The 12,193-nt window shown below is 35.0% G+C and overlaps 1 protein-coding gene across 6 annotated transcripts in view; it reads right to left on the bottom strand.

Annotated features, from left to right (window-relative positions):
• DLC1 (DLC1 Rho GTPase activating protein) overlaps positions 1-12,193 on the bottom strand; it is a 521,814-nt gene that overhangs the window by 408,869 nt on the left and 100,752 nt on the right. For all 6 annotated transcript variants that reach the window (XM_078347425.1, XM_078347424.1, XM_035270216.3 and 3 more), the window contains one exon: positions 1,647-2,794. In XM_078347425.1, the coding sequence (XP_078203551.1) occupies positions 1,647-2,669 (1,023 nt within the window). In that variant the 5' untranslated portion in view covers positions 2,670-2,794. The remainder of the gene's footprint in view (positions 1-1,646; positions 2,795-12,193) is intronic.

Raw genomic sequence — 12,193 nt, 5'->3', positions numbered from 1 at the left:
ATTTATTACAAGACATCCTAAGTGGGCTGTAGAATTAAAGTAAATACTCCATCAGACAATATCACAACACTCTAGAATGACAGAATGCTTAAAATAGAATATTTAAGTTAGAACTTGTAAATGAGATATAATTGTAACTCTCACTGTTATAACCATGCACTAGCGACATGTCCAAGAGTAAATTCTTTCCAGCATTCTTAGTATTGATATAAATGTTCAAGTGGTGAGTATATGTTTCTGGAATGTTTAATGTTTCTATTGGCAGTTGGGTGGAGTTTGTTTTATTTTAGGGAAGCTATGTCATAGGTCAGTTAATACTGTCTTATGTCAGTATAGCATTCCCTCTACAGATTTGATAGGATATACGAAAGATTTTGAAAAAGTTACCTAGACATTTTAATCATAACAACTTTATGGAGCATTCCTATTTTCATAAAACTTATGGAAGGATGGGAGAGTTTGCCAGAAGCACAAAATGCTGTTAGCATATAGCTTGCAGACATTGATTTTTGCTGTAGAGTCTTCAACTTCATTTAAACTAACTCATGACACATTACTGATCTACTTTGTTAGTAAAACCACAGTCTATGAAAAGCAGATTTTTTCACTACAAAGAAAGTTGGAGATTTCTTTTCTTGTGGTAGATAGCCCCAATTGAACAGAACAAATAAATTAGTCTTGTGCTTAGGAAAATTGCAGTTATGGATGAATATATCGAGAGGGGCAATATGTTTCAATTGGTGCATACAAGTTTGAAAAATTTAGGGTTTCTTCAATGCTAATGGCCATGTGGGTTTACAGAAGATGACACTGTACTTGGACTTATATCAGGACTATAACACACTACAGTTTTTGGAAAAATGTGGGGAAATTCAAAAAAGAGACAGGTTTTGGTCAAGAGTTCACTTGCTAAAACATAATTCAGGTAGCACCACCTGAATCCTTGCTTCTTTCACTTGGAAGCTTTGCAGGGGAGGGTGGCATCTTTAGAATTAGTCAAAGGGGCTGTGGCATAAAACATAATTTCAGTTATTGGCCCTTCTGGCCAACAGTTAAATAACAGTTGTGGCAAGAAACAGAGACTATGATATATCTGTTGATGGTGAGTGTGCTAGGGTATCACTTAAAGTGGCATCAGCACATTTTGGGGTGGGAGTAGTTTTGTCTTTGCATATGTAAAGGTATTATTTTAAATATGTTGTTTATACCACTTTTTTTCTTATGAAAACACTCTTTTTGAAGAGAAACAGAAATATGCCCAAATAAATGCTATATAGTACCATAACTTTCTTTATAAAAATTAGAAATCACTCTACAGAATACCTTGAACTGCAAGGTAATGAGATATCTGGTGGCAATTTAATTACAACTAAAGAAAGGGATACCAATCCTGTTTTCAACACAATTCTGAAATAGAATATTCATAAATCATCATACATATTATTAGTGAAATGGATAGATTATTATTCTTTAATTTTTACATATTTTGATGGTTTCACCAAGTGGGTAGGCTTTGAATTATATATCTACATGACAGGGCAAAGGAACCATCTTCACATCTTTTTAATCCAAGGAAAATTATAATTGATGAATCCAAGGCTATTTATAAAATTTCAAAAGGCAAAGAATCTGTGCATACATCTTACCTTTCTCTTACGAAGTCTGACTTGGTTATCTGTGGGTTCCTGGGTGGCCAGAGTCTCCTTTAAGTGTAAACACTGCATGTCATCTTGTGCCTTGACCTTTGGTGGACTTTTGTTTTGATGTTCTGAGAAACCACTCTTCTCCAGGCCATTTTCAGCTGACATTCCATTGAGGCAGGAAGGAGGCTGCAGAAGGCAGCTTCCAAAATCTGCTTTTAATAATGGCAGTCCTCTGTCTGTACAAGGAATAGCCAAGAACTCATCTTGTACCACATTGCAGGTGCTTCTTTCATCTTCATCTTTAGGAAAGTCAGGTTTCCTTCGTTGCTGAGCAATTACAGCAGAATTAAGCAATTGTTTCTCAGGTGCAAGATCTTTCACATTCAAAGTATCAACTGCATTTACTTTGGGTGCATCTTTTATTTCATTTAAGCTTATTTCATTGCAAAGCTCCAGGCTTTGACTTATAATGTCAGTAACTTTTCTCTCACCACTTTCCTTTGCCAGTGCGAATTCAGTTTTACCAGCCATTCCCCGGGAATTATAAGAACCTTGGTTACTTTCCGTGATGGGCAGTGCCTTTTCTAAGGAGCCTGCTCCTTCGATCGTGTGTTGGCCTGACGTTTTATGCCCTTGGGTGGTTAAAACCTGTTTATCATCTGTAAAGTATAAATCAGAATCGGTATCCTCATCAGAAACATGCACTAGTGTTTCTGTGCTGGCCTCCAGAGAAAGAAACTGATCTTCACCTTCATGGCTGTCATTTTCATCTGCCTCCTTTGAAAGGTGACCCATTGGCCTCCCAGGAATATCTCTCAGCTCTGATCCATGACAGCAGTCAGGTAATGAAACACACTTCTCTTTGCGGTCCACATTTAGAGTTGCATCTTTTTCCATACTTGCCTGCAAGCTGTCAGCTACTAGTCCATGATGACATGCTGTGTTATAATCATCAGAATTAAAAGGCTGTCCCACCCATTGGGTCACATGTTCTTCCCAGCTTCTCTTTCTGATAGCTACAGACATGTCATCGTAATTTAACAACAGACAGAGATATACATTCCATATGAGGGTAAAGGAGATGGAACTTGATGAAAGATTATTTCAGAATCACCAATCAAAGAAGTGAGTGAATTCTGTCATTTCTCCACCTATTAAAAAATTAAAAAAATATGTAGTCACAGATACATTTCAAAAATCAAAATATATCTTAGTAAAGAGAACACTTCATCTGTGCTATCAAAGTTAAGAGATTTTATAAAGCTTCTGTTTAGTAGCTTTAATAGTGTTATTTCTTTAAAAAGCAGCCTCATACTAGAAGGAAATTTTACATTTAATATTTGTGATAAAAATCATCAGCAATACTTTTAAAGGCAGTTGGATTGGTCCATTAATAAGTAAAGATATAAATACTGAAAAAACATTTAAAACTCCATTAAGAAAATATTAGAAATGCAATACTTAATAAAAATCACTGGAAGAAATATGTAGCTCTAGCTTGCATGCTTTCTTGATTTACTTTTGTGAACACAACTTGTTAAATAAATCTATTCACTGTTTGGTTTGAATCACAGCAAAGGCCACCAGGGAACTGTTCATGCAAAACTTAAGCTATAGAGACAGCATGTGTAATGTATTAGTGTGTGAAACAGCTAACACCAAACCCAAATGGCCAGTATGTATTTACTCCAGGGAGTGACTAAGGAACATGGAATAATTCAGTTTAGCACATATCAACACACAATGCATGGATTAGAAAGCATAACACATACCATTTACAATGCCTTAGGACAGATACATCTATACATGCATCCTATTACTGCTACTACCAGCTAGCAGCTGGTATTGTTGAAACTTATGGGAAATGAAATAATATACTAAAGTTATACATGTAGGAAGTGAGCCTAGATTCAGACTGGGTCCTGCTAATAAGGTCTAGACTTAGATAGTCCACAAACTTCATTGTATCCATGGAATTATGAGATTTTACCTTCATCCCTTCTTCTTACATATCTTTAGTATGTGTAAACCCTAAATATTTTATGTAAGAATTCAAGTGAACAAAAAGGAAGACATGACTATAAGACAATTGGGACTATTCCTCAGAAACTGCTCATTCTGTTTGGCTTCTAAGATGTTTAGTTTGTATATTTCTGTTGGAATTTGGCCATAAAATTTAAGTAAACAAGAAAATCATATATAAGATAAGGTCAAAATATAAACACGTTCCAGGTATCCAACCTTTTGCCTTGAATTCTTCAAATCCTTAAAGGAAACAAATAGTACCAGTGTAAACTCAACCTTATAAAAATGACTAACCCAAATTTTGCCCCACAATGAAACTGTATTGTTGGACTGTAAAAGAAAAATCCCATTCACAGAGCAGACACTTTTAGTTTTTATTCCACACAAGAACTGTCAGCACACACCATAGATTGAGTTATTTTGGATCTCTTTAGTCTACTGAAAAGGACCTCGACTCCCTGACAAGAATTTTGAGCTATACTGACTAAGCACATGCCTGAGAGGTAAATATTTCCACCCTGTAAAATAGGGTGTAAGAAATGTGCTAGAATTTTAGTATCCCAGCCTGACCAAATTTCTTTTTGGATACTATTTGTTTCCCTCAGAGGTCTGTGGCCATCTTGAAAAAAGGTCAGCCTTCACATTTTCCATGTTGACGTTCACTTTGCACTCAAAAGAAAATATAAAGTGTCTGAATTCCATGCACAAGTCATTATAACGTGGGAGGCTACAGAAAGTGGAAAGAACGCATAGATGCAAGCCAGAAAATTTCTGCTTTCATGGGCAAATCTGGGATGTACTAGGGTTTTAGATGCTTTTCTCTCTTTATTTTTATCCAGTGTAGAATGAGCAGACTCACTTAAGAAATGCCAAGTGGTATTACGATGTCACTCCTAAGCCACATTTACATTTTAAGTTGAGCCTGAATTCTGGTTTTATTTCTTTTACTAAGAAGAAATACGGTTTTATTAGCTTTTGGGGAAAAAAGAATTACACAAAAATTTTGCCTTTAAGACTTGACAATAATCTTTAACTTCTGTCACTCAAACTTGACAAGTAGGTAAGTATTTCTATCAAGTCAAAGGATGATAGTTCAACAAGTTCTGAGACAATCTTACTGCAAAGAGAAATTGTAAATTAGATAAATCCAATGAAGCATTTACTCTTCTTGTCTTCATTTCTAATCTAGGTGCTTTGAACATTTCCCAATCATTTCTGTAAGTGTACCCTTTTATTTTTAAGATATGTAATTTCTCAATTATCATTATAACCATCATTACATTTGGCATGCTCCTTCATTCCATATCATGTGGTCTGACAGTATTTTTTTTTAAATGAATGTCTGTAAGCTCTTCTAGCCACAGTTTCTATTTAAATTTTATAAGATTTATAGTTAAATCTGCCTCTATGATTTAAAGACCAAACAGATTATTAATAAATACAGCATTAGAGTATTGTCAATTACATCTGAGTTTACAGGTCTCATTTCCTAAATCATCTGAATTGATTATAATCTATCCTGTAAGAGACAGAAGTCTTTGTAAAAGACTGACTTGCCCTATGAGCCTCCTCACTGGGCTTCCGTATTTAAAATTACATTTCAAAAAACTACTTATTTTTCAAATTTCTTTTACATTTCTTTTGTAATCCTATTCATGCATTTTCATTCAGAATGAGCTCAGTTGCTGAGGATTTGGATGGAGAATCTGGAAAAGTGTAGGTCATTTCAGGGTGTTGATTTTACGAAGTGAATTTCCATAGGGATTTTTTACTTCTTAAATGCATGTGTTCAAGCACCATGGCATTAACATTACAAGAGACTGTATGTACTTCTAATGATGCAGTGATTCTGGAAAATACTTGTGAAATTTTCAAATTTGTGATATTAGTGCAGAGAATGTTTAGAAACAAGTGATTTTGAATTAATTGGGTTAATTTTCTAACACTTACCATGCCTTAACATAAGCATTTTATAGCATACAATATATGCATTAAAAATTAAACAAAATTACTGGGCACAGTGACTCATATCTCTAAGCCCAGCACTTTGAAAGGCTGAGGTGAGCAGATCACTTGAGTCAGGAGTTTGAGACAACCCTCGGCAACACAGGGAGATGCTGTCTCTACAAGAAAAATGCAAACAGCCGGGAGTGGTAAAGTACACCTGTAGACCCAGCAACTTGGGAGGCTGAGGTGGGAGGACTGCTTGAGCCCAGGAAATCAAAGCTGCAGTGAGCCATGATTGCACCACTGCACTCTTGCCTGTGTGATAGAGCAAGACCCTGTCTCAAAATAAATAAAATTAATTAATTAATTAATTAAATGCTACCGTATTTAACATTGGAGACATTCTAGTTTGAGAATCACTGATCTATATGTGATATCAGACGACTGTGCTCTATTTTGCACTTGCCTCTAAAATAAAAGACCACTTCATAATTTGACTTGCCAGTTGTTAGAAGAGAAGAGCTTGATAATAGTGACTACTGCTGATTCTATAGCCTGAGAGAGCAAGGTGCAAATGAAGTGCCACTGGCTGAAATCAAATGTGCAGTCTGTAGAACTGCCAGTAGTCAGATCATAATCACTATTCATCAAGCATTTATTTAGTACCCAGTGAGTGGCAGAAACTTGGCTAAACATTAGGAATATAAACCTAAATAATATATTCTACCTTTGCTACTGAAGCTTGCAATTTTATGGGAGAAACTTCTATAGACAAGGATAGTAAGTTCTGTCGTGGCCACAATATCACTGAAACGGGTACAAATACCAAGTAGGGCTCATCAATTCCCTGCCCTGCTCTTGCCCTTGCCCTTGCCTTTTCTTTCCTTCCCATTGTCCTCTCCTTTCCTTTCCATTGCTCTTTCCTTTCCTTCCCTCCTCCTTCTCTCCCTTCCCCTCCTTTCCCTTTTGTTCTCTCCCTCCCTCCCTTCCTCTCTTAGTGGTTCAGGGGATGGTGAATATGTCAGGTAGGACTTCACAGAGGAGAACATGTCTGAATGAGGTCCTCTGTGGTAAATTTTCTGCCTCCAGAACATTCAAGTCAAATGGTATATGAGGTAGAGTTCCCTACTGGATGGAAGAAATCTTCCTTCTGTTCTTTCTTCAGATTGCTACTATTCTAGAATTACCTCTTTGGAAAAGATAGCAGATGCAACAGTAAACTCCAGAGAATTGCTTGTAACTTGAAAACTCACTGGTTACCTTGGAAGAGAACATTTATCAGAAGCATTTAAGAGAACATTAAGAGAAGAAATTTTTCAAAGAAAACAATTTTAGCATGTGTCCCAGAACAAAAGGTTCAAATATTCATATTGAAGGGAACTCATGGGGATGCAATGGTACAAGGAAGAAAAATAGACCATGTAAAAAATATCATTGTGAAATTTCAGAACTTAGGAGATAAGCAAATCGTTCTAAATGTCATCAGAGGGAGAAAAGGAGAGATTATTTATTAGGAATTAGGAATCAATGGTATCAGAGTTCTCAAAAGTAACAGTGCAGATAAGATGACAGGCAAATCTGATTTCAAAATTTGGATGGGAAATTATATCTGTCTTAAAATTATATGAATAGTCTTACTTTTCTTTTTAACCTTTTCTCAAAAGCTGCTGGAGAGATAGCTACCCCCAAATTAGAAAATAAACACAGCAGGAAAGACATGGCAGAAGGAAGCCAAGAATTCAACACAAGTGAGCATGGAACAGAATTTTCAGGATAAAGTTGTGTACCAAGTCTAATGGTCAGTCATTTCACATAAATCCTAAAGTTCTCTCCTGTGGACGTCTCTAAAACAAGGGAAATAATAAATTTTATATAAGACATATTGAGAGGATGGAAGAATTATTAATAGTCATAGGGAACACTAGAGAAATCAGTTATTAACTCCAGGAAAAAAGGTTTGTAAGAAGGAAAATATAATTATACGATACTCATTAAGCTGTGGCTAATCTTTTCATGTAGTCAAAATAATGCAAATAGTAAACATTAAACTAACCAAAACATAAGAAGCAATGATTTTCAGTGCATAGGATTCTGCGAGGGGTGAGGTAGGGAGGGTAGGGAAAATAATTTAAGAAAGATTGTCACTTTCTACAGCAGGAAGTTAACAGATAATGTCTAAAACAGAAAAAAAATCATAGTACAATCATATTTTTTAGAAATACAGAGTTCAATATCAGAAGACATAGCTAAAAATAAAGTGTTAAGATTTGGTGTGCCATTTGCTAAGAAAGTCTTACCTCTGGATTTCAGAATTCATGTTAAAAATAATTTAAATTTTAAAATGTTCTAGAGCAGTAATTTTAAGATTGAGTTGATACATAAACATGACTGCAGCTCTTCTACAATAGGTCTGGTAGGACCAACCCATGTTTTTGCCCCTTCCCACTCACCACACCATCCCCTTGCAATCACACAGACGCCAACCAATCTTATGTACGTAGCAAAGGAAAGGTGCCACTCTGGATATGTATCTTGTGTCACCAATGTCAGTGCAATTTCTATGAGCTTGGGTCGGTTCTTTAGAGTGTCCTTTCCTTCCCCAAGTCTCCCAGGGGATTCCTGAAATTTACAACAGGTATTCCTAGGAATCACCTGAGCCATAGATTCATGAAATAACATATAAATAGCATTAAATTAGTAAATGTACATGGAATGGGGAATTCTCACTCAAATTCCCACTTTTCCTGAATACCTCACTCACAGTACTTGGAAAGATGCCAGGTTTTGTTTTAATCCCATCAAATGTAGATATCTTGTTTTGTCCTTTGAGAATACATGTGAGATACACACACACACACGTTATATATATATACATCATGTATGTAGGTACATATATGTATCACATGTGTATTATATACATGTATATATCACATATTTACACCTGCATATATACATATATGCATGTGATATATATCACATATATGCAAACACATAAATATGTATATGTAAACATACACACATATATAAATGAGTGAACACACTATTGACTTCTGGAGTGTGAGGTTGTGAGTGTGTGTGTGTGTGTGTGTGTGTATACACATATATATCAATATAAATAAATGAAGGCATGATTGACTCCAGAATATTCTATTAAGTATACTGAATATTTAATGGAAGGGAAAATAAAAACGTAATAGCACTGCCACTTTTCTTTTCTTTTCTTTTCTTACTTTTTCCTTAGTTGGCTAGAATTACTTCTGGTTTCCCTTAGCGTCTTTCATCCTTATTAGCCATCCCATGTTAAATTTCTAGGTCATGTTCTCTTCCTACTACTGCTTTATATACATACACAGACACACACACACACACACACACATACACACACACATTATATAAACACATACACAAAGTATCTATCACATAGCATGTGCTTAGTTACTATGGGAAGGTAGAGAAGATATAAGGGAAATAATCTCATGTTAATTAAACATAAGTTATACTTTCTAAAATGCACTCTTGGCTTATGAACCAAGAAAAATACACCTGTACATTTGGCACAGTTAGTTGCTATGTGGTAAGGGTAGCTTTGGTAAGATGGATACGTTGGAAACCTGATCATCCTGTAGTGATGTGAAATATTACTGTATCTTAGCCTACTCTTGGGGACTCACATTTATACATAATATGTGCCCTTAAAACACTTACTGAATTGAATTAGGCAACTAGAACAGACAATCCACAACCTGGAAACAGACACGATCACAGGATCAGAGCTTAATATAGTTTTTCAACTCATGTCAAAGTAAATTTTCATTATAAAAAACGTTTGTGGAAGCCAAAATGCAACCCATTTTCTTAATGATAACTGTCAAATTACCTAGCAAACTGAAATGTGTGCATTTGGGCGTCTTCCCACTGCCACACAACTCAATGATAAATGAAGGGGAGTGTTCTTTATTCCCAAACTAAATTGACATATACTTAGGAGCAGCAAGAAAGCCCAGGGAAGATGTTATATTGATTCTTTCATGTAAATATACAAGCAAATAGCAAAAACCATAAGAGCACATTTTTAAAAAGCATTTCTATGAATCTAGTCCAGACAGCCAACTTTCAGTAAAAAGCGTTTAGTGTTTTTCCTTTAAAATATTTGTGTTCCCTAATCCAAATTAGACAAGACTAGAACTAGACTGTGGGAGGTTAAACCTTTAATAACATGATGCAAGAATTTACCTTCATATTTCATGCAGATTCCCTTTCTTTAGTAGCAATATGTGTCTTAATTCCACGCAAAATTATTATTCATCTACTTCTACATACTTAGTTTAATGCTGGAATTTACTTGTTGTACCTCATTAGAGGTTAGTGGAAAACATGAATCCCTGTTAAAACTTTTATTGGTAAATTGTTTAATGGAGATTAAAATATTATATATGAGGTAGCTTCCATGTCTTTATGCTGTGTGGGAAGCATCAACAGCTTTACTAAATTACAGAATAAGTCATCTATAATGAGCCAAATAAGGGGAATAAGTGGTATACCACTTTTTCCAAAAGACACATCCTACCTTCCATCAATTTTAGTCTTTAGAAGAAAAATGAAGAAATAGGTATCCAGCTTAAAGATATTATTTTACTGTTAAACCATTTTTAGTTATGTCTGAGTTTTTACTGAACTTAAAACATGTTTTCTTATTCTTAGCTGTTGGTGATTCAGGCAAATTTGAAAATTAACTCTTTCAGTCCACTAGAAGTCAGCTTGTCAGAAAACAGCAGGGTGTTGCAAAATTGCAAGCTATTATTTCAGTGGTGCTCTATTTTTATGTACAGGTAGCTGCTATTTAATGTCACTTCCAGAAGTGTCTAATTTTCTTACAGGGTGGAGACCAGATACTGGCAGTGTTTGGCTTACCACCCACTTTATGGCTCAAGTCAGCCAGATTTGGAGATCCTCTTAACACCTTCTTAAGCAACCCAAATGTAATTTGAGGAAACTTGGAATATTTTATGATATTTTCCTGATATCACTGAGATCTTTCTGGGGATGCTGGTTTGTGGGAGATCCTAGAATTAACACAGCCTTGAGGGACAATATTGCTTTATGGATGTAGTAATTTCTAGGTATCTATATTTTATTCGGGTGTCCATGTTTTATTTTTTTTAAAGTATGCAGTCTTCTTAATAGTGGTGTTCAATCCTATGCAGAGTAATTTGGGCATTTACGAATACATTGTACCTTAGATTAATTCTGCAAATAAATTTGTTAATTAATATGTATTTTTTTGCTGTAATATCTCTCTTCTGTAGAATCTCTTACAATAAAAAAGTATTGCCTTTCCTCTGAACTTGTTTCACTTGAAATTTTTCACGTAACAGCAAACAGCTTAGGGTTAAATTTGATATTAAACACGTGGCTGACCTTTTTATTATTGATGGCAAGGCAGTATGATTAAAATGTGGTTTGCTTTATTATAAAAAGACATTTTTATTCAACAAGGAACACGGATTATAATGCTTTATCATCATCATGGTGAGATGTGGTTTTGCTTTAAGTGCTCTTTTTATTTTTAGCTTTGCTATCATTTCTAAGAACACTCCAACAGTAGAGGCAGTCATCACTAAGTGTAAATAACAGATACGGCTACATCAACACAGGTGCTGAGATAGCAAGTTGACAGTAGAGAATTACATTTTTAGTCATTCCGTAAGCACAATTTTCACTGAAATCAGGAACAAGAGGTCATTTGGAACTTAATTACTTCTGTTAGCTCAGTACCCTACCCGGGTCAATGTCTCCACTGTCAACTTTTGTCTTCCATACATTTCTATCATCTTATCTTAATTTTATCATCTACCTATAAGTGTTTGAGCTTGTTTTTATCACCACGTGTTTTTTTTTAATACTTTTTAAGTGCATTGGAAACTTACAATGATAATGTTAATAGTAAAAAAAAAAATCCCTTCCATTTAATAAGCATTTATTATGGGCCAAGTACTGCATTTGGTCTGTTACTTAGAAGCTATTTCCTTTAGTAGTAACACAAATATTGTATTAAATAGATACCATTATTGCTCTAATTTCATAAGGAAGAACTTTGGCAGAACTAAGTAATGAGCTCAATGTCAAATACATACTGGTAGGCAGGAATTCTCTCCCATTTTTGTGAGGTTGTCTGTTAAATAACTTTTTTTTTTTTCCTGGTGATTAAGGTTTGTTACCTAAATTCTATGTACCTCAGTTTTCTCAGTTCTGTAATGGGAATAATGAAAAAAACTGTTGAGGGGAAAATGATGAGTTAATAATAATGAGATTACAATATATGTAGAACACTTAGTCCATGGCACATTTCCAGCACTCACTAGATGTGAAGTGACTTGATGATGATGATGATGATGATGATGATGATGGTGATGATGAGTCCTTTAGCTTTTGACTGATCTTAGCTGCAGAATCCATGGCTGAGGATGAGCTGTAACTACCTCTTACAAAGATGAGTTATTAGAACAAAATGTGAAACACAATTATTCTATATTACTATTTTTTTTAGATGAAGTTTCTCTCTTGTCACCCAGTCTGGA

This window comes from Callithrix jacchus, chromosome 13 (assembly GCF_049354715.1).
Source record: "Callithrix jacchus isolate 240 chromosome 13, calJac240_pri, whole genome shotgun sequence".
Taxonomy (NCBI): Eukaryota; Metazoa; Chordata; class Mammalia; order Primates; family Cebidae; genus Callithrix; species Callithrix jacchus.
This window is presented reverse-complemented; position numbering and strand designations above follow the sequence as displayed.